The 25,614-nt window shown below is 42.0% G+C and overlaps 1 protein-coding gene across 3 annotated transcripts in view; it reads right to left on the bottom strand.

The window, feature by feature from the left end:
- thumpd3 (THUMP domain containing 3) overlaps nt 1–20,744 on the bottom strand; it is a 32,411-nt gene extending 11,667 nt beyond the window's left edge. The window contains exons 1-5 of one of the 3 annotated variants that reach the window (XM_052017866.1): nt 20,631–20,744; nt 19,165–19,441; nt 17,641–17,718; nt 8,964–9,467; nt 6,263–6,393 (exon numbers count right to left, since the gene is read on the bottom strand). In XM_052017866.1, the coding sequence (XP_051873826.1) occupies nt 6,263–6,393; nt 8,964–9,467; nt 17,641–17,718; nt 19,165–19,431 (980 nt within the window). In that variant the 5' untranslated portion in view covers nt 19,432–19,441; nt 20,631–20,744. Of the gene's footprint in view, nt 1–6,262; nt 6,394–8,963; nt 9,468–17,640; nt 17,719–19,164; nt 19,442–20,574 lie in introns of all 3 variants that reach the window. The other 2 variants (XM_052017865.1, XM_052017867.1) reach the window with 2 other exon arrangements.
- Nucleotides 20,745–25,614: the final 4,870 nt, after the last annotated feature.

Raw genomic sequence — 25,614 nt, 5'->3', positions numbered from 1 at the left:
AAGGCAAAATATTTAAGACAAATTAGCAGTCATGAAGACAAGAAAGTCAGTCATATTTACACTTGCTTGAAGCTTTGTAGTAGACCAGATCTGCAATCTCATTAACATAGGAGTCAAGCAGCTAGTACAGTGATGAGATGGACAGATACTTTTAAATTGGGTTTGAATACTGCAAACGGGGAACACCATTTTTTCTTCATTGGAGAAATCAGTTGTAAGTGGTCACCAAGAGCAGAAGGAAAGGTGTAAGTGTCATTTCCCTTACATAAAGGCTTATTTAGCATAAGACGGTTTGCCATGGGACTCCATGACATTCAACTCCATTCACTTTCTCCAAGTCAAAAGTGCAGCTATGGGAAACTGCATGAGCCCAAGCAATGTCCATCTCTTTATTGGATCCACATTTCAGTCCTATTCATCCCCTTTCTTTTCTTTTTCAATCTTTTTATTAGTTTCCAAATTAATACATATAACATCAATGATTGTACATGTAAAACAAAGAGATCAAGAGAACAATCATGGCATAGATAATCATAAAGAATAAAATATTTAAAAAATCCTTAGATCTCACGATCTCTTAGTAGATGAATATAATATAAAAGAAAGAAAAAGATTTATTGTGTATATAAAAGAAAAGTAAAAAAATCCCCAAATCAATAGAAAATTGTGAATAGTCAAACTAAACTAAAAAGAAAATTTCAAAAAAAAAGACAAAAAAAAACTGGACTGAAATTTCCCAATAGAAACAGAGCAATATTATGTCGTCAACTCCGTTCCTCTAAAGTTATTGAAAAGGGATCTATATCATATGAAAGTATTGAATAAATGGACTCCAAATGTCTTCAAATTTAAGCGACAGATCAACAGTACCACTAAGTGCCCCTTGCCTTAGCTCTTTTTCTGTTACATAAATAGCTACAGTGGTGCTGCTTCCTGCACTTGTACAGAACTTGACAATTTAGTGACCTTTGCCACCTTCTTCCACCCTGTTTTCATTTTCATCTGGTCCATATTACTCTTCCCTCGCAACAAACAATCTGCTGGAGGAACTCAGCAGGTCAAGCAGCATCTGTGGGAGGAAAGAAACTGTCGACCAATGCAGAGTTTCAACCCAAAGATGCTGCTCGACCCAGAGTTCCTCTAGCAGATTGCTTGTTGCTTCAGGTTCCAGCACCTGCAGTCTCTTGTATCGCCTCTGACTCTTCCCCTTTATCTCTATCTCCAACTCGGGACAGGTCAGCCACCATTATAAACCCACACCCACAGTTATCTCAATTACACTTCCTCCCACACTACTTTCTGTAAGCATTCCATTCTCCCAGTCTCTTCGTCACCATTCCATCCGTTCTGATGTCAAGTCTTTCTACACCAGTGTCTTTAAGATGTCTTACTCTTTTCTGCTTTATGCAGAACCTCATCTTCCATTGGTTATCAACATAATTGTAACCCCTTATCCCTGGAAATATTCTAGAAATCTCTTCAGCATCCTCTCCAAAGCATTCAAGTCCTTTCTAAGGTATAGTACCCAGAATTGGATACACTGCTCCATCTGATGACAAGCCAGTATTTATTTGGTTTGACACAACTTTGTAGCTTTTGTATTCTATATATCTAGTTTTATAGCCAGATCCCATATCCTTCATTAACCTCTCCTATACAAAGATTAAGGCAGAAATATCCTCAGTTCTCTCTATTCTCTAATATTATCCAACTGACAGCTATCACATTTTTTTTCTGCTTTCTGACGCCATTATCCAGGGAAATCTTTCTCTTTGCAAAAGTAAAACGAGATTACACCCAACTCATTTCTTAGAGGAGCCCACTGCTGCATTATATAAACACTTGCCAATTCTTGACTAGTTTGTCCAAGCTAGATTCCTCAATTCCCTGAAATTAACCCTCCTAACATTAACTATTTTTATTCTAGGTTATCCATCTTTGTTCATCTCTGTATCTAATCTGAACCGATACTATGATGACTATTCCTAAAATTGTGACATTCTCTACATGACCCACTTCATTTCTTGGACTAGATCCAGCAAAGTGTTCTTCCTTGTTGGAGGCAGACAAAAGTTAAATAAAATTCTCTGATATACACTTCTGAAATTCTTCCCCTCATCTGCTGTCAACACAAAATATGTATTCCTGTTACTGATAAGGGCTGAATTCACAAGCTTGCAGTCTAGCCCTAACTCTCATTATTTATTTTCCTCATATGGACTGCGCGTTTTCCTATCTCAGACTGGCATCCCGTAGCTTTCCTCATTGACTGGAGAACGAGATTTGTCTGTGCTTAACTTTCCAAATTACATTAAACTGACTTTCTCAGCTGCAGGAGTTCATGGCAACAGAAGCTTTCAAAGCTTTTTGAATGAAAACCATTCTAACTATAGGGTGCAATGGAATGTGTGAAATGGCTTCTCACTGAATAGCTTTGTCAAGGTGAAGTGTCAACAATGATCTCAGTTCCTCTCAGAGGAGCTCATTAATATTCAAGCAATCTACTGACAACATCTACAGGCTTTTAAACGGAATTCGGCAATTTAACTTCAAGTTTTCTTTATAAAAGTTTTATGATATAAAGGAAATGTCTCTTCCAGGGCAAACCAGGAAGAATGCTACTTCGGGCATTACACTAGAAAATATGAAGAATAATGAGAAATCTAAATCCATTTCTGCCTACAATGTGGCATCATCCAACTTTCTTGGTTATTCTTACATTACTCTAGCCAGAGAGGGCATCATAACCTTGTCCCTCACAGAATATCCACATGCCATGATGCTTTGGGAGAGCATAAGCTTTAGGAGTTGGCCACCTGACCCCTTGTGCCTGCTTTGCCATTCAACTACATCCTGGCTAATCTTTTACTTCAATACCACTTTCTGGCAATGACCCCATTACCTTTTGATTCCTTTCATGTCAAAAAAAATCAATTGATTTCTATCCTGAATATACTCATGACTGAGCCTCCATAGCATTCTCTGATACAATATTCCTCTAGGTAAAGAAATTTCTTCTCATATCTGTAGTGAATTGCTGAACCCCCTTATTTTGCAACTGTGACCTCCATTCTTTTCAAGATGGCTGCTGGTAACTAGTGGAGTTCCGCAGGGGTCAGCGTTGGGACTGCAACTTTTCACTTTATAAATTAATGATCTTGATGAAGGAACTGACAGCATTGTGGCCAAGTTTGCAGACAGTACCAAGATAGGAGGAGGAACAGGTAGTGTTACAGAGGCAGGGTCTGCAGAAGAACTTGAGAGTGGGCAAAGAGGTGGTAGATAGAATACACCATAGGGAAGTGTAGGATTATGCACTTTGGTGGAAAGAATAAAGCTGTAGACTATTTTCTAAATGCGGAGAAAATTCAGAAATCAAAGGTGCAAAGGGACTTGGGAGTCCTAGTTCAGGATTCCCTCGAGGTTAACTTGCAGGTTGAGTCAGTAGTAAAGAAGGCAAATGCAATGTTAGCATTGATTTTGAGAGGACTAGAATGTAAAAGCAAGGATGTACTGCTGAGAGCAATTTTGGGCACCATATCTAAGGAAGGATGTGCTGGCCCTGGAGGAGGTCCACGAGAATAATCCCAGGAATGAAAGGCTTAACATATGAGGAGTATTTGATGTCTCTGGGCCTGTACTTGATGAAGTTCAGAAGGATGAGGGGAGATCTCATTGATACTGAAAGGCCTGGATAGAGTGGATGTGGAGATAACGTTTCCATTAGTAGGAGCGTCTAGGATCCGAGGGCACAGCTTCAGAATAAAAGGATGTCCCTTTAGAACAGAGACGAAGAGGAATTTCTTCAGCCAGAGGGTGGTGAATCTGCCAAATTCGTTGCCACAGAGGGCTGTGGAGGCTAAGTCATTGGGTGTATTTAAGGCAAAGATTGATATGTTCTTGATTCGTAAGGTAGTTAAGTGTTACAGGGAGAAGGCAGGAGAATGGGATTAAAAAAACAGCCATGATTGAATGGCAGAGCAGACTCGATGGGCTGAATGGCCTAATTCTGCTCCTGTCTCTTATGTTTATGGTCTTATGGTTCTACTCACCACAATCAGGAGAAAATGCAAATTTCACATTACTCTTGTCAAGCCAGGAAGAATTTTGTATGTGTCAATGAGATCACCTCTCCTTCTTAATTTGAGAGATTACAGGCCCAGTCTGATAATCTCTCCTCATATGACCCACCCGCCATCCAAGAAATCAATCTGGTGAATTTTTGCTGCACTCCCTCAATTGCAAGTATGTTCTTTCTTAGATAGAGAGACCAGACCAGTAAATAATATTCCAGATGTGGTCTCACCAATGGCCCGATAAAACGGATTCCCCAGCACAGAACAATAACTTTCTGTTAGTATTCCTAATCACTTGCAGTATCTGCACACCAGCCTTTTGAGAATCATACACTGGTACAACCAGATTTCTCTGCATCTCAGAGCTCTGTACTCTATTTAGATTATATGCTTTTTTTTGTTTCCTGACAAAATGGGCAATTTCACATTTTCCTATATTATATTCCATTTTCCAGATCTTTGCCCACTCACTTAACCTACCTGTATTTCTTTGTAGTCTCCTTATGTTCCCTTCATAAGTTACTTTCCTACCTATCTTTGTGCCATCTGTAAATTTAGCCACTGTACCTTCAGTGCCTTCATCCAAGTAACTTATGCAGGTCGTACGAAGTCAAGACCCAGCACTGACCCCTGTGGCACACCACTTGTTACATCTTACCAATCAGAAAAGAGCCATTTATGCCTACTCTGTTTCCTGTTAGTCAACCAATCTTCCATCCACACCATAAGCTTCTATTTTCTGTAATATCCTTTGACATGGCATCTTAAATACTTTCTGTAATCTTAATATATCTACTGGCTCCTCTTTATTTGCGACAGGCATACTGTTTCAAAGAAGTGGGGTGGGGTTGTCGTTTACAGGCAAGAAATAAGATCAGGAATCCTGGTAAGAGCTCTTGATCACCATGGATGAAATCAGCAAACCAAGCAGAGGTCAGGGAGTAATCCTAAAAATTTCTTGTCTATACAGATCAGCTGCTCACTGTCAACTGGGCCATAAAGGGAAGCTATATCTCAGGTCTTTATTGGGAGGCAGAGGGTTGGAATAAATGGGTCCTTTGCAGGTTGGAAAGATGCAACCACTGTAGTACCCCAGGGACTAGTTCTTGCCCTTGAATTATTTACTGTTTATTTATTATGTATTTCACTGTGTGTTTCGATGTACATGTGACTAATAAAGGTATCTTATCTTAATGACCCAGAGGAGGGGTAGAGTGTCAAGTAAATAAGGTTGCCAGTGACAACAAAAGGTAGAAAAGTAAGTTGTGATGATGATATTGTGACTCTGCAGTGGGATATAGATAGATTGAGTGGACAAGAATGTGGTAAATGGAGTTTAATCTGGGAAAATGTGAGGTCATGCACTTCAGCAAGAGAAATCAAAAGGTAGACTATTATCTAAAAGGAAAGGGACTGCAAATGAAAGTGTTTTTGTGCATGAACCACAAGAAGTTAGTGCACAGGCGCAGCGAGTGGTTAAGAAGGTAAATGGCATATTGGCCTTTATTGCAAAGGGGTTGATGTTTAGAATTTGGGAAGTTTTGTTACAATTGTACAGGGTGTCACTAAGACCGCACCTGGAGTCTGTGCACAGTTTTGGTCTCCTTATTTAAGGAAGAATATCGTGGCATTGGAGGCAGTCCAAAGACTAGGCTAATTCCTGGGATGAGAGGATTATCATATCATGAGAGGCTAAACAGGTTGAAATCTAAATTCTTGTAGTTTAGAAGAACAGGAGTGATCTTGTTGAAACATAAGAGGTTCCAAGGAGGCATGACAGAGCAGATGTTGAGATGTTTTCACTAGTGGGAGAGTCTTAAATGAGGGGACATAGCTCTAAGGGGCCAGTCACTTAAAACTAAGGTAAGTAGAAATTTCTTCTTGCAGAGGGTGGTGAGTCTCTGCAATTCTCTGCCACAGGTTTCTGGAGGCTAGCTTATTAGAAGTACTTAAACTGGAGGTAGATGTATTCTTGGAAGATTTGGGAATTGAAAGTTATGGGGATCTGGCACAGAGGAGGAGATGAGGCCTGGGGCAGATCAACCATTATCCATTGAATGGCAGGGCAGGCATGATGGCCCTGGTGACCTACTCTTGCTCCTGTTTTCTTGTGATCTCTATCCAACGTTTCTCAAATTAAGATCTCCAGATACATGGATGAACCAAGCAAATAAAATAAGTCATACCTTAACATCCCATAGGCCAAAGTAGATCGAAGAGTTGTAGGCCCAAAGTGCACTATGTTTCGCCTGTGCAGACTTTCCTCTGTAAGAGCTATACCAATCACTACTTCAGTATCATGAATATTGAGTAGGATCTGCAATTAAAATGTGTGAATGCATTGAGGGAGACAAGAACAAGATGATTAATGATGGGATTGCAATAGTGTCATTTTCTTCCCACAGGTAACAAAATACTTCTCAGCATTACCATGGATACTTTCCAGCAAAGTAAACGATACCATCAAAATCAATGACTACCTGCTGTACTGAGAGACATCCTCCCTGTGTGCCATCTGCCCACAGCACTTCAGTACATTGCACAAAATACAAAATTTAACACATCATCTGTAGACAGACTTAGATCAACATTAGGCAATAATTTAGTGCTATGTGATAAGGTACAGTTTTTCAATTACACTGATACTTAGAACTGGATTGTAATGAACATACATTTTAAGATATTCACAATATGAAATGAGAGAAGGCAATTAGGTCATTCATTCCTTCAACAAATTCACAATGCTCCCTATTCATTATCGAAGCCATGACTATATCACTTAATAGTACTAAAGTGCAATGGTCTTAATTGTCTATTTCAATATTCACCCTTTAGCCTGCTATGTTAAACATACAATATGAATATGGTTTCAATTTCGTAAATTATTTGGATTGAATAAATTTAACTTGTCAAGTCCCATTCAATCTAATTTTTTTCTTTCAACCATCCAGAGTTGACTTAGCTTTTTCTATATGGAAAAGGAAGGGAATAGTATGTTTTCATGATTTATTCATTGGTAACTGTTTTTCATCTTTTGAACAACTGTCTAACAAATACAATTTGTCTAGATCACACTTTTTTCGATATTTGCAAATTATAAATTTTTTAAAAGCTACTATACCCTCTTTTCCGACACCTTACAGAACTGAAATTACGGAAAAAATTTTAGGTCTTAATCCTTATCAGAAGGGCTTGATAGCAATAGTCTACGATTTAATTATGAAAATACGTCCAGAATCACTGGACAAAATTAAGAATGAATGGGAAAGTGAACTCCAGACATCTTTACCTACAGAGACATGGAAGAAACTTCTTTATTTAGTTAATACATCTTCAATGTGTGCCAGACACTCTTTGATACAGTTTAAGGTAGTTCACAGGACCCATATGTCAAAAGATAAGCTAGCTCGTTTTCATCATCATATAAATCCTATATGTAACAGATGTAAATCGAATGTGGCTTCTTTGACACATATGTTTTGGTCCTGTCCTCTTTTGGAAAAATATTGGAAAGACATTTTTAACTTTATCTCAACTGTATTGAATATTGATTTACAACCTCACCCTATCACTGCAATTTTTGGATTACCTAGAGTCTGGCCATTTATCTGCTTCCGCTTACCGTATGATTGCCTTTGTCACATTAATGGCCAAACGATCCATTTTGCTTAAATGGAAGGATCCAATACCCCCGACTACTTTTCAATGGTTCTCTCAAACTATATCATGTTTAAACTTGGAAAAAATTAGGAGTGGTACTGTTGATCCTTCGCTTAAATTTGACGATATTTAGAGTCCATTTATTCAATATTTTCACATGATATAGATCTCCTTTCAATAACTTTTCAATTTAGAGGAACGGAGTTGACAACATAATATTGCTCTGTTTCTATTGAGAAATTTTAGTCCAGTCTTTTTTTTTTTGTTTTTTTTGAAATTTTTCTGTCTAGTTTGGTTTGATATATTGTCTATAATTTTTTTTATTGATTTGGGGATTTTTTTTTCTTTTTTTTAATATACATAATAGATCTTTTTCTTTCCTTTCTTTTATATTATATTCATTTTATTGTTCTTTATGATTATCTATGCCATGATTATTCTCCTGATCTCTTTGTATTACATGTACAAATATTGATGTTATATATTAATCTGTATTAATTTGAAAACTAATAAAAAGATTGAAAAAGAAAGAAAAGCCTGCTGTGCTTCTGAGAGTATTCATTCTCTCTTACCAATACAAAACCACTACATGCCAAATATCTGACCACCTTAGTGTAGATCCGTCTGCATAATGTGCAAGCCTACATCACAAAAGATACTTCAGTCGCCTCATTGCTTTCAAAAATAACAGTTAAGCAGCTTCTTTAACTGTATTGCTCCATTTTAATAATCTGAAATAAAATACGACTTTTATTTTTAATTACTCCCTCAGGTTGAAGATGATGAAAGTAAAAGGGAAAAACATAAAAAAAAACTCAGAACTGAAAATTCTTCTGTGGTAGGGATGACCTACTAATGATATTTGAAAATCTGAAATAAAAACAGAAAATGCTAGGAAGACTCAGCAGGTCAGGCAGCATCTGTGGAGGGAAAAAGAGTTAATATTTCAGGTTGAAGACCCTGCATCAGAATTAGAAATAGCAGTGTGTAACAGTGGTAGTTGGGAGTAGCATTTTATACGTGTGCAGGAGTCAAGGGTTAGGACTGGCTGTAAGATTGTCCATGATTGGGAAGCCTACCGATCCTCATCAGTAGTGTATGAATGTGAAGAATGGCGATTGGCTATTTGTGCACAATGATGGAAGGCTATTCATAGCAGTTGACAGCTTCAAAAGGGCAAAGAAGTAAAAGGGTAGAAGGGTGAGGAGGGGGCAGTAATTTGAGTACCTCTATATCAAATTTGGTCATATCTGCCTTCCACTTGAACAGATCCTGTACAGCGCCTCCAAACTCTCTAGCTGCCTCCATTGAAGTAAAGGTATGTTTCTCCCCAGCTCTATTGCAGGTAACTCGAAATTTAAGTAGTTTGCAGCCCTTCTCTTCATTTTCATTTCTGTCACTCAGATGTCCCTCAAGTGAAACCTGATTAGTGACCACATCATTGGTGGACTCCTTGATTTCGAAGAGTTGATCGCCACTTGGCCCAGATTCAGAGACACACAACACTGTTCCATTGTGCAGCTGATCTCCAGAAGCTAAATGGGCACAGGTCATGGGTACACTATTTTTGTCAATCTCATGTGGTGTTCCTGAAGCTGGGCTAATTTCTTGATTGGCTTTCCTGCGCTGGAACTTCCTCTTCTTGAGACTGTTGTTCAGTTCCCATACTTCAAGGGGATTTGCCCAGGGAAGTTGGCCAGCCAACTGCCTGAAGTCTTCCAGTATACTTTCCTGTTAAAGAAACAAGGAAACTTGAGCACAAAAATGAAGTGATACTTCTGGCGTGATACTGAGGATGTGCTGCATTGTTAGAGGTGGCATCTTTCAAAGAGATATTAAACCAAAGCACCATCTGCCTTATCAAATGGATGTAAAGGAACCAAGGGGTACTATTTCGATGGAGAGGACTTCCCTATTCTTCAGTGTTGTAACCAGCACTTATTCAATCATCATCAATTAAATAGTTTTTTTTTCATCTGTTGTATGAGGGAATTATTGTCCTCTAATCAACTATCATATTTCCTACAACAGTGACAGCATTTCTGGGTACTGAACAAACTAAGTGGTGCTTTGGAATGTGCCATATAGAGCAAACTAATGCAATATTGGCTTTTCTCAGGTCAGAATAAAAAAGGTTGGAGATTATGTTACCACTCTCTGAATCTGGGATATTATAGTCTACTCAAAGCACTTACCTCAAGCATTACATATTCTTCAAAATTACAGCAAAGTCATTTAATGTAAAGGCAGAAACCCCTTCTTTACACACAGTGGGAATTGGGAAGTCCCTCTACAAAATATCTGTTAATGCTCGGTCAACTGAAAATTTCAACATCAAGATTGAAATGTTTTTGTTGAAAAGGGTAATGCAACCAAGGCAGGTACACAGTTGATATGGGTCAACTACAATGTTAGTGAATGACACAACAGGCTCAGGGAATTAACACCTACTCTTGTTCCTACTTTCCTTCCTTTGTTCCCAAGTCTTTTTTCCCTTTTAACTTTCTGCACACGAAGTGTCAGATTTGACTCCCCATTCTACGTTAAGCCAGCCAGAGCAGAAGTTGGCCATAACAATTGCCTTTAGTAGCTGGGTTTAAGTGAGAGTCGAGCTCCTGCTAGAGACTGTTGAAGAACAAGGCTGAAAATGCTTCAGTGCTCTCCCCTAGTCCATACATAACAAGTAAGTGCTAGGGTAAGGTATTGAGATCAACATAATGTGCCAACTTGAGTCAGAACCTTCAGGAGAGGACACCAGTGGCAAAGGTAAGAAAGGATACAGGCTATCCCAGAAAACCTGCAGAAGTAGCATAACAGACTCAAAAGAAAGGTGCTTGTCTCAAATTTTAAATTCTATCTAAACAGAGAGTTACATGGACTTTAAATCTTAAATTGTAGGTATCCAACAATGACAACAGTAATAACTTGTATAATGTAGCCTTTAATAAAATCTCTGCTCCCTCATCACAGCAACAGTATCAAACAAAATTTTACACTGACCCATAAAAAGAGATATTAGGGCAGTTGACCAAAAACTTGGTCAGAGTAGAGATAAATAGATTTGAACGATAGCCATTACAGAGACACGAGTGAAAAATGACCAGATTGGGACTATGGTACATGACACTTTGGAAAGAATGGCAGAAGAAGATGGGGAGCTCTGATAATTGAGGATGATATTAGGCCACGAATGTTGGCTCAACAGATTAGAAAGTGAAGTCAGTATGCATACAAATAAGAAATAAAAACAAATAACATTGGTGGTCAATTGGCCTTCTACTAGTGGTTACACAGTTTGGCAGAGAATCAATCTAGAAGGAATGGACTTTTAACAAAGGCGCTTCAAGAATCTTAGGGGACTCTAACCTTCACATAGTCTAGGAAAGTCAAATCAGCAAAGATCATGGACAGGTTCATTTAATGCATTTAGGACATTTTTTTTTAGAAACACTATAATGTGGACAGACATCATCAGAGAAATGGGTTGTGTAACGAGATTAATTCATAATCTCAATAGTAAATTATCCTCAAGAAGGAGTAGTCATAATGTGACAGAAGCTTCCACCCTGTCTATACCCCTCATGATGTTATACACCTCCTTCAGGTCACCCCTCAATCTCCTACGTTCCAGGGAATAAAGTCCTAGTCTACACAACCTCTCGCAACTCAGGCCCCTAAGTCCAGGCAACATCCTGGTAAATCTTTTCTGTACTCTTTGTAGTTTAATAACATCTTTCCTATAATGGGTTGCCAAAACTGTATGCAATATTCCAAGTGAGGCCTCACCAACATCTTATATAACTGCAACATAACTTCCCAACTCCAAAACTCAGTGCCCTGACTGATGAAGACCAGTATGCCAAACGCCTTCTTCACCACCCTATCTACCCGAAATGCTGCTTTAAGTGAACTATGCACTTGCACTCCTAGGTCCCTCTGTTCCATAACACTCCCCAGGGCCCTACCATTCACTGTACAAGTCCTACCCTGGTTTGATCGTCCAAAATGCAATACCTCACATTTATCTGGATTGAAAGCCATTTTGGTATTGGTTTATTATTGTCACTTGTACCAAGGTACAGTGAAAAACTTGTCTTGCATATTGTTCATACAGATCAATTCATTGCACAGTGCATTGAGGTAGTACAAGGTAAAACAATACAGAATGCAGAGTAAAGTGTCACAGCTACAGAGAAAGTGCAGTGCAGATAGACAATAAGGTGCAAGGTCATAACAAAGCAGATTGTGAGGTCAAGAGTCCATTTTATCGTACTAGGGAACTGTTCAACAGTCTTATAACAGCAGGAAAAAAGCTGTCCTTGAGCCTGGTGGTACGTACTTTCAGGCTTTTGCATCTTCTGCCCGATGGGAGTGGGGTGAAGAGAGAATGTCCAGAGTGAGTGGGGTCTTTGATTATGGTGGTTGCTTTACTGAGGTAGTGTGAAGTATAGACAGAGTCCATGGAGGGGAGGCTGTTTTCCATGATGTGCTCAGTTGTGTCCACAACTCTATGCAGTTTCTTGTAGTCATGGGCAGAGCAGTTGCCATACAAAGTCGTGATGTGTCCAGATAGGATGCTTTCTTTGGTGTATCGATAAAAGTTGGTTAGTGTCAAAGGCGAGATGCCAAATTTCTTTAGCCTCCTAAGGAAGTAGAGGCACTGGTGAGTTTTCTTGGCTGTGGCGTCTACGTGTTTGTACCAGGACAGGCTATTGGTTATGTTCACTCCTAGGAACTTTAAGCTCTCAACCCTCTTGACTTTAGCACCGTTGATGTAGACAGGAGCATGTGCACCACCCCCCTTCCTGAAGTCAATGACCAGCTCTTTTGCTTTGCTGACATTGAGGGAAAGGTTGTTGTCGTGACACCATGTCATTAAGCTCTCTTTCTTTTTCCTGCATTCTGACTCACCATTATTTGAGATCTGGCCCATAACAGTGGTATCATCTGCAAACTTGTAGATGGAGTTAGAGCAGAATCTGGCCACACAGTCATGAGTGTACAGGGAGTAGAGTAAGGGGCTAAGGATGCAGCCTTCTGGGGCACCAATGTTGAGAATAACCATGCTGGAGGTGTTGCTGCCTATTCTTACTAATTGCGGCCTGTTGGTCAGGAAGTTAAGGATCCAGTTGCAAAGGAAGGTGTTGAGTCCCAGGTTGCAGAGTTTGGTGATGAGTTTGCTTGGAAGTATAATACTGAAGGTGGAACTGTAGTCAATAAACAATAGTCTATCGTAGTTGTCTTTATTGTCCAGATGCACCAGAGATGAGTGTAGGGCCAGGGAGATGGCATCCACCATAGACCTGTTTCGGTGGTAGGCAAATTGCAGTCGGTCGAGGTTTTCTGGAATGCTGGAGTTAATGCGTACCATGACCATCCTCTCGAAGCACTTCATGATGATGGATATCAGAGCCACCGAGAAGTAATCAATCCATTTGCCAATCCTCAGCCCACTTTGCTAACTGACCAAGATATCCCTGTAATTTTTCATAACCTTCGACACTGTCTACAACACCACTCATTTTACTATCATCCGTAAACTTCCTAACTATGCCTTGTACATTCACATCCAAAGTTTATATAAATTACAAACAGCAAGGGTCCCAGCACTGACCCCTGTGGCACACCAGTAGACACAGGCCTCCAGTCCGAGAAACAACCCTCAGCGATCACCCTCTGCTTCCTACAACTGAGCCAATTATGAATCCAATCAGCTATCTCCCCCTGGATGCCATTGGATCTAACCTTCCAGACTAGCCTGCCATGAGGGTCCTTGTCAAAGGCCTTGCTAAAGTCCATATAGATAACATCCACTACCCTACCCTCATCTACCCTTTTGGTTACCTCCTCAAAGAACCCAAGAGATTTGTCAGACAGAACTTTCGATGCACAAAGCCGTGCTGACTATCCCGAATCAGACCGTCTCTTTAAATGTTGGTAGATCCTGTCCCTCAGAATCCCCTCTAGCAATTTACCCACCACCAATGTCAGACTCACCAGCCTGTAGTTTCCTGGCTTGTTTTTGCTACCTTTTTTAAACAGTGGTACCACATTAGCCACTCTCCAGTCCTCCAGAACCTAACCTATGACCAGAGATGCAAGGGCCTCCGCAATTTCTTCTCTAGCTTTCCACAAGGTCTGACAATGCACCAGGTCAGGCCGTGGGGATTATCCACCTTAATGGAGGCCTTAAAGTGCAATCCTTCCTCCCTGCTAATCTGTATGTGGTCAAAGACATCATCACTCATTACCCTCATTTTCTTACCTTCCATAGTTTTCTCCACAGTAAAAACTGAAGGGAAAAATTAATTAAAATCTCTCCCATTTCCTTTGGTTCCACACACAGACGGCCACGCTGGTCTTTAAGGGGACATATTCTCCCCCCAGCCACCTTTTTACTTTTAATATACTTGTAAAGATTTTGCCTCGCCTTGCCTTCCAGATCCTTCTCATATCCTCTTTTTGCCCTCCTAACATCCCTCTTAAGTGCACTCCAACACTTCTTATAGTCATCAAGAGGTTCAATAGTTCCCAATTGTTCATGCACAGTGTATGCCTCCCTCTATTTCTTAACCAGAGTCTCAATGTCTCTTGTCAACCAAGACTTCCGAAACCTGCCAGCCTTACCCTTCACCCTATCAGGAACATGTAGGCCCTAAACCTTTGACATCACACTTTTAAAAGCCTCCCACTTGGCTGACGTTCCTTTCCCTGCTAACAGCTCACCCAATCAACCTCTGCGAAATCCTGCCTAATGGCTTCAAAATTTGCTCTGCCCCAGTTCACAACCCTAACCTGTGAACCGGTCGTATCCTTCTCCATAACTATTTTAAAACTAGTAGAGTTATGGTCACTGGACCCAAAGTGCTCACTGACCGCCATTTCCACCACTTGCCCTCCCTCATTCCCTAGGAGAAGATCCAGTGTTGCATCCTCTCTAGTAGGTCCCTACAGAGGGACCTACTAGAGGTAACCAAAAGGGTAGCAGCTCAAGGAAGCTGTCTTGGACATTTCACAAATGCCACTCTGCCTAAGCCTTTTGCACTCTTGGCCCAGTCAATATTAAGGAAGTTAAATTCTCCCACTAATACCATCCTGTTTACAACTATCTGCGATCTTGCTACATTTTTACTCCTCCAATTCCCGCTGACTATTGGGGGGCCCATAATACAATCTCATCAGATTGACCTTCCCCTTCTTGTTTCTAAATTCTACCCACATGGCCTCACTGGATGATCCCCCAACAATATTCTCTTTAAGGACCATTGCTTTGTCCTCTTTCACGAAGAAAGTAACTTCCCCTCCTCTCTTACCTTCACCTCTGTCACGCCTGTAGCATCTGTATCCTGGAACATTGAGCTGCCAGTCCTGCGCTTGCCTCAGCCATGTTTCTGTTATGGCTATAATATCCCAGACTCCCAATCCAATCCATTCCCTGAGTTCATCCACCTTACCTGTTAAGCCTCTTACACTGAAATAAACACAGTTTAAACCAATGGTCTTTCTTCTCCCTTTAGTGTGCTCCTGTCTACCCTGGCGACTAAATTTGCTCTCATTGGCAAACCATATTATCCCCCGATTTCTCATCAGCTACTCGACTGCTCAGGGTCCCACCCACCGTGCCCCCCCCCCCCCCCACCACTCAAGTTTAAACCCTCCCAAGTAGCGCTAGCAAATCTCCCAGCCAACATATTGGTCCCCCTCCAGTCCAGGTGCAACCCATCCCTCTTGTACAGGTCACCCCTACCCCAGAAGAGATCCCAATGTTCCAAAAAACCTGAATCCCTCCCCCCGCACCAGCTCCTCAGACAAACATTCATCGAAGTTATCTTTCTACTTCCACCCTCACCAGCATGTGGCACTGGCAGTAATCCAGAGATTACTACCCTTGAGTCCTGCTTTTTAGGTTCTCTCCTAACTCCCTATATTCACTGCGCAGGACCTCATCCCTTGTTCTACCTCTGTCGTTGATACCAACATGCACCACGACCTCTGGCTGCTCACCCTCCCCCTTGAGAATATTCTGCAGCCACTCCAAGATGTCCCTGACCCTGAAAGGCAGGAGGCAACACACCATCCTGGCATCTCTTCTGTGGCCACAGAATCTCCTGTCTGTGCCCTTAACTATGGTCTCCTAGCACCCTGCCTGACTTTTCCCTTATCTGCTGACCTCAACCAGCCACTGACCTTGCTCTTGCTGCTGTGCCTAGAAAGTACTCCCCTCCGCCCCCAGCCCCCCCAGCAGTAGCCAAAGGGTAATAGCTGTTGCTGAGGGGAATGACCACGGGGGACCCTGCACTGTCTTTTCCTCTTACATCTCCTGGTCTTCACCCAATTATCTGCAGCCTGCAACTTAGGTATGACCACCTCACTAAAACTCCTGTCTATGATGCTCTCAGCATCTCTGACGATCCAAAGTATGTCCAACTTCAGCTCCAGTTCCTTGATGCGGTCAGACAGGAGCTGTACTTGGGGGCACTTCCTGAAGGTGTAGTCTTCAGGGACACAGCCAGTCTCCCTGATCTCCCACATCCTGTAGGAGGAGTATGCCACTGCCCTGACATCCCAACTACACTCATTCTAAATAGTAAAGTTAAAAATGAACTTACCAGACCTTACCTGTTTCCTTCCTCTGCCTAGCTCCTCTTGGCCGAAGCCTCACAAACCAAAGCCTCAGCTCCCCACTCTCACACTCTCTCAATGGCTGCTCCAAAATGGCCGCTCCACGACCCTACCTTCTTTTTATTAGTTGCAGTTAATTAGCTAATTAGCCAATTTACTAACTATTAACTAACAATTAGCTTACTTCTTAAACTCTCCCGCTTTCACTCCAAGTCCCTCCAAGCCAATTGTTAAAACAATTAATATTGGCAAAATATATGAAGCAAACTAAGAGCTAAGAACTGAAATCTCTGGTATTGATGCATGCACCCTAATTTCTCATAGAGTGATAGAGCACAGAAACAGGTCCCAGGACCCACCAACTCTGAGTCATCAAACACACATTTACGCTAATCCTATGCTAACCTTATTTTATTCTCCCCACATGCCCATCAACTCCCTCCAGACTCTACCATTTACCTACACATTCGAGACAGGTTACAGTAGCCTATTAACCTACCAACCCGCATGTCTTGGGGATGTGGGAGAGTACCAGAGCACCCTGAGGAAACTCATGCAGTCACGGGGAGAATGTGCGAACTGCACACAGAAGTCAGGATCAAACTCAGTAAATTCACAGTAGTGGACTCAGTCCAATACATACCTGGCACATCCCTCTTCACCATTGGTAGTATCTACATGAGGCGATGTCTCAAGAAGGCAACATCTATCATCAAAGATCCCCACCATCTTGGGCCATGCCATCTTCTTGCAGCTACCATCAGGCAGGCAGTACAGAAGCTTGAAGTCCCACACCACCAGGTTCAAGGGAGACTTGCCTTCAACCATTCAGTTCTTGAACCAACCTGCACAACCCTAATCACTACCTCAGGATACAACACAATGACCACTTTGCACTGCAATGGACTTTTTTTTGTTCTAATTGTGTTCCTTCTTGTATAATTTTGTATAATTTGTTGTTAATTTATGTTTTTTTTGTGAATGTTGTATATCTGATGCTGTGTGCCTCTGATGCTGCGTGCCTCTGATGCTGCTGCAAGTAAGTTTTTCATTGCACCTGTGCATACATGTACTTGTGCATATGATAATAAATTTGACTTTGACGTTGAACCCTGGTTGCTGGAACTATGATGCAGCAGCTCTACTAGCTGAGCAACTGTGAGAGAGGTGGCTACAGAGATAATAGACACACTGGCTGTGACCTTCCAGGCTCGAAGGCCTATTTCTGTTCATATATCTTTTTTTATGCTACAGACTGTTTACTACATTGGTAGGTACTTACCTTGGATTTGTTAAACTGGTAATGAGGAAACTCCTGCACAACAACAAATAAGTTATCAACAGACCTCAAAAGATGAACCTGAAAGAGAAAGAACAGTATATTTAAATAAAATCTTAAATTTACATAAATTAGTGGTTGAAAGTATAAAGTTATCAAATGTGAAAATAACGTGATTGCTTTCCCTGATGGTTTATTTGGTACACACTGCCCAGAATGTGCCATGGATAAATTAAACTGTATTCAGACAATGCTTTCCACATATGATAACCATCATAACATTTCAAAAATTGGTTAAGGAGCAATCATTATTCCAATATTGGAAACTTGACATGCAATATGCATGCAGTGAAATACAACAAGAGGTTGATTTGTCAGGTGACCGGACAAAAGTCCTTGCTCTCAAATGACAAAAGAGAAATTTGTATTTAATATAGCATCATTTTCATTCCTTTCAAGACACCCCAACGCACTTTATAGCCAATTATGAGCCTTCACCGAAACATTAACTCTATTTTCCCTTCCACAGATGCTGCCTGACCTGCTGATATTTCCAGTGTTTCCTATTTTTGTTTCAGATTTGCAGCACCTGCAACTTTATTTTATTGATTTTTAAAATTATTTTTCAAGTACTTTTGTAATTGTATTCATTACATTAATGTAGAAATTGCAGCAGACTGCCACAAATAAAAGGTGGGCATTTCAGACTGAAATTGAGGTGGAGATGGAAAATCAGCCAAGATCTTGATAAACAGCAGAGTAGGGTCAAAGGGTCAAATAACCTCCTCCTGCTCCTGTTTCTTATGTTATTCAACAGGGTTAAATATTAGCCTGGACACCAGGGATAATCCCCCTACTTTTCTTTAAAATATTGTCATGGTATTGTTTGCATTCATCAGTGAAAGCAGACTGGGATCTAGTTTAAAATCTCACCCAAAAACAGTCCCTCTGACAGTGTGGCACTTCACAAGCACTGCACTGAGGTATCAGTTGCAAATATTGAACTATTGTTCCTGAAGTGGAGCCTAACACTTGAGTGAAGCAGTGAAGGGGTGCTGCAGAGTTGGAGATGGTGTTTTTGAACAAAACATTTAACCAAAGCCCCATCTGCTCTTTCAGGTGAATGTATAAACTCCCTTATAGCTATCTTATATGAATTATTCCCAGTGCTTCGATTAATACTTAGCACTCATTCAACAGATTATCTGGTCATAATCACATTGCAATATGTGAGAACTTGCTCTGCATTTCCTAATCAAAAAAGATTATATTCTCAATTTTTTAGAACGGCTTCAAACCTACAAAACTGTCACAGAGACATTAGAGTATTATCAACTAAGCCATGGCCAACTAACGCAGAAAAGTAATGCTGCAATGTGAGTACCAATCCATGTTGAACTAGCAGAGCTCTGGTTATGAATAGTCTAATTGTCCTCCAATCTTCTGGATTAGGACTCACAAAGAATCTGGTTCCCAGCTGTCAATAATTTTAAATGTATGGAATAGCTACAAAACAATAAAACCAACCTGAAAAAGATTATCCGTGGAAACCTCAAAATAGATTCTTCCTCGATCCTTGCTAATTCTGGACTCAGATCCAATTTTCTCTTGGACTTCATCAGCAGCAGTTTTCTCAAAGCCAGTAGGAACAGTTGCTCCAATTGTGACATAAGGCCCCAGCAAGCACCCATTCTGCTTAATTGGCACATCTTTATTTCCACAAGGCCCTCCCTCCACTTCGGACACAGTTGCTGCTGCATTTGGTCCATCAGCATCTCCTTTGACTTCAGACATTGCTTTAATACTTAAAGAAAGAAGATAAGCATTTGTAGAGCAGTTTTCAACTCCAGATATCCTAAAGCAAAGAAAATTGAAGCTTAACCCCTGTGCTAATGTTGGAAAGAGGGCAGCCAATTTTCACCCAGCAGAATCCAAAAACAACAATGAGATGAATGGCGAGTTTTTTTTTCTGGGGTGCTGATCAAGAGGTAAACAGGCCCTTCAAAAGCATGCCATGGATCTTTTGCAAACCTCAAATAGCAAAAGGTCAATGTCTTCACCAAAAGACATCACCTCACGCATTGCAGCACCCCTGCAGTAGAGCACTGGTCTGCCAGCCTGGATTACATGCTTAAATCTCTAGATTAGTGTTGAATACCAACTGTGAGAGTACTCAGAAATGTGTTGTTCTCCAAAAGCGCACTCACCAAGAATCAGACCAACTCTATTCAAGTGATTCTCAGCTAGAAAATGGCACTTAGTTGAAGGATTTTCACACCATTCCACAACTTTCTTTCATTAACACCTGGTGATCCTTTTACTTCCCTCCCAGATGGTGCACTTTGTGTCCTGTTGCTTTTTGTCAAGATTACTAAATTAGTTTTGACTCAACAGAATAAAGAAAAATTTAAAAACATTTCCATTTCAAACAGGGAAAACATTTTTGACTGTATAGTCTCTTCTAGTAATGTCAGTCAGGCAGAATGCAGCTCTCTGCGAATGACTGAGATCAGCCCTTCCCAAGAACAGGATCAGGAAATCAGCTGATGCCAGTGCCCCAGGTTGCATATGTCCTATTGCTGCAGCTGAACCTAGATCCTGCTGCCAGTGACGAGACACCGCCCTGACTGCATGCTGACCACCCAGTGTCCGAGCGGACATACGATCCTGTGTACTTCTGCAGGTGATGGGTCACACCTGAACCAATGAATATCTCCCGCCCTGTACCTGAGATCACGCCCCTACTGTACGTCCGCCCTCTCAGTGACCGAGGTCACATCACAGCAGACAACATCCCTCCCCGGGACTGGTCACACCGACCCCTGACGCCACACCTCCCGGTGACCGGGGTCAGATCTCAACCTTAACCCTAACCTTCCCAATAACTGAGGTCATACCTGACCCTACATCACCCACTCTCAGTGACTGAGGCCACACCTTACCCTGAACCCCCGTCGGACAGCGACCCCCGGGAATCGGTCCGCTGCCCTCACCCGCTCCGGTTGCTAGGTTCCCCTGCACTTCCGGCGCCTGCTTCTCCGCCTGCTCGTCACCGGAAATCCACAGCAGGGATGCACGCATGCGCAGTCGCATTGCCGGGTGGGGACGAGTACGAAGGGGAGAGGAGGATGGACCTTTACGGGGGGGAGAGGGGTGCCTTCCCGTGTACGTCAGGGGGTTGGGTGGGAGGGAGGGGGAGATAGAAAGAGATGGATCTTTCCCCTGTGTGTGTGTGTGTGGTGGGAGAAGGAGGAGGACAGTACCCCTCTACACTTCCCCTTTGCGTGCATGCTAAAGAAGAAAAAACATGCAATAAATATAACTAGACAACCATTGTATTGGACGTAAGCTGTGCATTTAGTTATGAATGGTGGGGGACAATGAAATGGGAGGACGAGTCTCCAAGAACATCACCATTCTCAATGATGGTGGGCCCTGCATGAGTGCTGAAGACAAGGCTGAAGCGTTCACAGCCATCTTCAGCTAGAAATGCCAAGAGGCTGATCCATATCCACTTCCTCATGAGTCTCAGAATCCAGTCTCCAGCCAATTTGATTCACTCCACCTGATGTCAAAGATTGACTAACAGCACTGGAAACAGCAAATACTCTAGGACCAGACAACGTGTGGACTGTAGTGTGGGTTTCAGCAGAACCGATCAACTCTGGACCGCATCATAACCTTAGTCCAAATGTGGACTAGTGAGCTGAATTCCAGAGGTGAACTGAGAGTGACATCAAGGCAGAATTTGACCAAGTGTGGCATCAAGGAACACTGGTACAAGTGAAGTCAGGGGGTATCAAGAGGAAAACATTCCAATGATTGGCATTATACTTGTACAAAGAAAGATTGTTATGATTGTCAATCATCCCTTCCCCAGGATATCACTACAGGAGTTCTTCAGTGCAGTGTTTTAGACCAAAACATCTTCAGCTACTTCATCAATGACCTTACTTCCATGATAAGGTCAGAAGTGGGATGCTTGCTGAAGATTGCACAATGGTCAATTACAGCTGCAACCTCGGCAAATGAAGAAGCCCATGCCTGCATGCAGTAAGACCAAGACACATTCAGGCGTGGGCTGAGAGCATTTGTGCCACAAAAGTGCCAGGCAATGATTGTCTCTAATAAGAGAATCTAGTCATCCCCACCCCCGACATTTGATGGCATTACCTTCACTGTGTCCCTCACCATCGATGTCCTGGAGGTCGGCACTGACCAGTAAGGAACATAAGTACTGTGGTTACAAGAGCAGGTGAGAGCCTGGGTATCCTGAAAGGTGTGACTCAATTCCCGATATCCAAAGTTCTTTCCAATATTCATTTATCCCTCAGTCTAGATAACAATCCTTCTGTACCAAAGTCTGGGCCAAGAGCCCTGTTTCTCTCAGTCTGGGCCATTCCACTTGTGTCCTTCATTCTGAGCCAAACACCCAGTGTTCTTCTATCTGGGATATTACTTCTATGTTCCTTCAGTCTGAGCTGAGGACCCTGCTCCCCTCAGAATGGGCAAAAGTACCCTATCCTGCTGAATGGGTGAGATCTCCGTGTCCCTCAGTTAAGATAAGATATCTTTATTAGTCACATGTACATCAAAATACACAGTGAAACACATCGTTTTTTGTGTAGAGTGTTCTGGGGCAGCCCGCAAGTGTCGCTACGCTTCCGGCGCCAACATAGCATGCCCACAAGTTCCTAACCCGTACGTCTTTGGAATGTGGTAGCGTAGTGGTTAGTGCGACGCTATTACAGCGCCAGCGATCGGGGTTCAATTCCCATCGCTGTCTGTAAGGAATTTGTACGTTCTCCTGTGTCTGCATGGGTTTCCTCCGGGTGCTCTAGTTTCCTCCCACATTACAAAGACGTACGGGTAGGTTAATTTGGGTTTAAAATGGGCAGCGCGGACTTGTTGGGCCGGAAGCGCCTGTTACCACGCTGTAAATAAAATTTAAAAAAAAAGAAACCAGAGCACCCGGAGGAAACCCATGCAGACACACGGGCTGAGCCCTATGTCTTTCAGTCTGGGGTTGAGAACTCCATGTCCCTTAAAATGTACTAAAAGCCTTGCATCCATCTGTCTGGGCAGGGATCTCTTCCTCTCAGAGCCAGCAACCCTATATATCAGATCAGGCATGTTTTATGAGCCCCAGTCTCTGCATACAAGTGGTTCCAATTTTCTCCCCTTCTCCAATCAGTCTGGGGTTTGGTACAGTTCATGTTGCCTGGCACAGGCTCCTTTTCCTATTCCCCCCACCCCCCCCCCCCCGCCCCCCGCCAAGCACCATTCTTGCTGTGTTAACCTCAAGAGGCAGGACTGCCAACATCTTCCACCAGGTTGGGCCTCAGGATAAACTCAGTGATACCATTGCTTCCCAGCTGGCGTCACTGGCTGGTCTACAGTCAGAGATACTCTGGCTGATTACTCTTCCCCTACCTCAGGCATCTGGACCAAATGTATCTCAGACTGGCCAGAGACTGAATAGAATTCTCAGATTAAAGCAATAATAGATCACATCAAGCAGCTGATCCAGAAGAAAGATAAACCATTTTATTTGATTTTAGCCGATTTGTGCAAATGATCACAGGGGATCCAATCATGTGCTCTATTATCACTGACATCATAAGACAATACAGAGAATAAAGAGATCACATTAAACATCACTAGGGATTGCCTTACACAAGCCCTGGTAACACTGAGATCTGTCCTGGGAGCTCAGTTCTTATGGACCATCCAATCAGGAAGGATAGTTTCACATGCCCGCCATGGAGTTTTATAATGCTTTCATTAATTTACACATGCTTTATTATACAAAATATATACTTCAAGTTGAACAGAAAGTGCAGTGAGATTATATAAGAGGGAGCCTTTAATGTTAAGCACACACATGGCAGTGGGAATAATTCACACACACAATGAGAGCCAGACTTGCAGTGAGCTTACAATAACTATTCAGGGACTCTGCAGAGGAATGGCCCTTCGGGAGCCCATAGCTTTGTCTTAGAGCTCATGTGTTTTGAAAGGGTTGAATCACCTGCTGTGACATCGCTTGCGGGCTCTTGCATGAATTGACCTGCTGCTAAGTGGTGGCACTCTTGCTTCTGAGCCAGCAGGCTGAGACTCAATCTATACTGAGTACCCTCATCCACTGACGGCATGCTAAACTGTCTTTCACATGAGATATTAAACCGAGGCCCACCTAGTTGGATGTGAAAGATTCAATGGTTCATTTTAAAGAGTTGCGGATTTTCCCAGTGTCCTGGCTAATCTTCATCTTTTTACCAATATTACTAAAATAGATAGTTTGGTTATTTATTGCAATATCAACCACAACATTTTCCTTTTATATTGCACCTATAACAGAGCAAAAACATTACTCACAACTTTAATCAAACCAAATTGCATTAGAAAACTGATAGCAAGTAGTATAAGGAGATATTTTACCTCTCACTACCTTGGTGAAGCAGCCAGCATAGTCAAAGACCCCACCCACCTGGGTCATTCTCTCTTCTCTCCTATCAGGCAGAAGATACAGGAGCCTGAGGGCACATACCACTAGGCTCAAGGACAGCTTCTACCCCACTGTGATAAGACTATCAAACGGTTCCCTTATACGATGAGATGGACTCTTGACCTCACGATCTACCTTGTTATGACCTTGCACCTTATTGTCTACCTGCACTGCACTTCCTCTGTAGCTGTGACACTATACTGTTACTGTTTTTACCTGTACTACCTTAATGCACTCTGTACTTCCTTAATGTAACTGCACTGTATAATGAATTGACCTGTACGATTGGTATGCAAGACAAGTTTTTCACTGTACCTCGGTACAAGTGACAATAATAAACCAATACCAATACCAGTATTAAAGGAAGTAAACAAACCTTGGTCAGAGAGGTGGGTTTTAAGGGTGGTGGAGATGGAGAGAGGGGGGAGAGATTTAGGGAAGGGACTTCAGACATTCAGGCATGGTAGCAGAAGAAGGGGTGGCGAAATTCAGCCGTGACTCTGATTCTAGTATTTGAGGATACCTCGGAGAGTTATAGGGCTGGAAGAGATTGGAGATATTGTGAGGGCTATGATTATGCCAGGACTTGAAAACGTGAGAATTTTAAAATCAGGTCATTCCTTAACCTGGAGCCAGTGGCGTGCTTGTGGCTAAAATCTAGCTTTTCACCACATTGCTTATGAGTTGAGGCTTCGCCAGCAGAGTTTTGACTGGAAGCTTGCAGTGAGCAGAACCAGGAATGCATTTCAAGGCTGGAGGCAAGAAAAGCATGGATGAACCACGGTGGTGGGGTTGGACAATGTTATGGAGGTGTTACTGCTGCTTTTAAGACCTTGCTATGTGTGAAGTGAACTCCGTCAGCTAGCTTACTTGCTATCCCAGAAAATGTAGGGTGTCCACCAATCCTGTGCTCTTTCTACACCAACATGGAGGCCACTGATCAGTTTCATGGATCTATTCTTTATACTAGTCATAGAGCAATACAGCATGGATACAGGCCCTTAGGCCTAATGGGTCCATGCCAACCATGGTGCCACCCTGCTAGTCCCAAAGAGGTTCTCCTGACCTCTGCCTTAACAGACACAGAAAGTTGTGTGGATCCATGACAGATGGGGATCTCCTTAACCTGTCACCAAGCAAACTGAACTCAGAAAGATGTTTATGATTCTGTCCTTACAGTCCACTATAAGAAATTATGGATCAGCTTTGGCAGAGATTTGCTTTCACCATCAGAATAAAGCAAACAGCTGCATTAGGACAGTAAATTCCGCAAGATTCACTTACTGTTCCATTTAGAACTCCCCATTGAATATTTGACAAACTACCACTCCACCCTGTATGCATTTAAATGCACAGTTCAGAAGAACTGAGAAAAACACAATAATCTTTCAGAGAAACCAGTCAAGTAGTACAAAGTTAAGCAACCTTGGTTCCACAGTAACCACCAATCTGTCACAAGGTGAAGAACT

Source organism: Pristis pectinata, chromosome 6 (genome assembly GCF_009764475.1).
Source record: "Pristis pectinata isolate sPriPec2 chromosome 6, sPriPec2.1.pri, whole genome shotgun sequence".
NCBI classification, from domain to species: domain Eukaryota; kingdom Metazoa; phylum Chordata; class Chondrichthyes; order Rhinopristiformes; family Pristidae; genus Pristis; species Pristis pectinata.
This window is presented reverse-complemented; position numbering and strand designations above follow the sequence as displayed.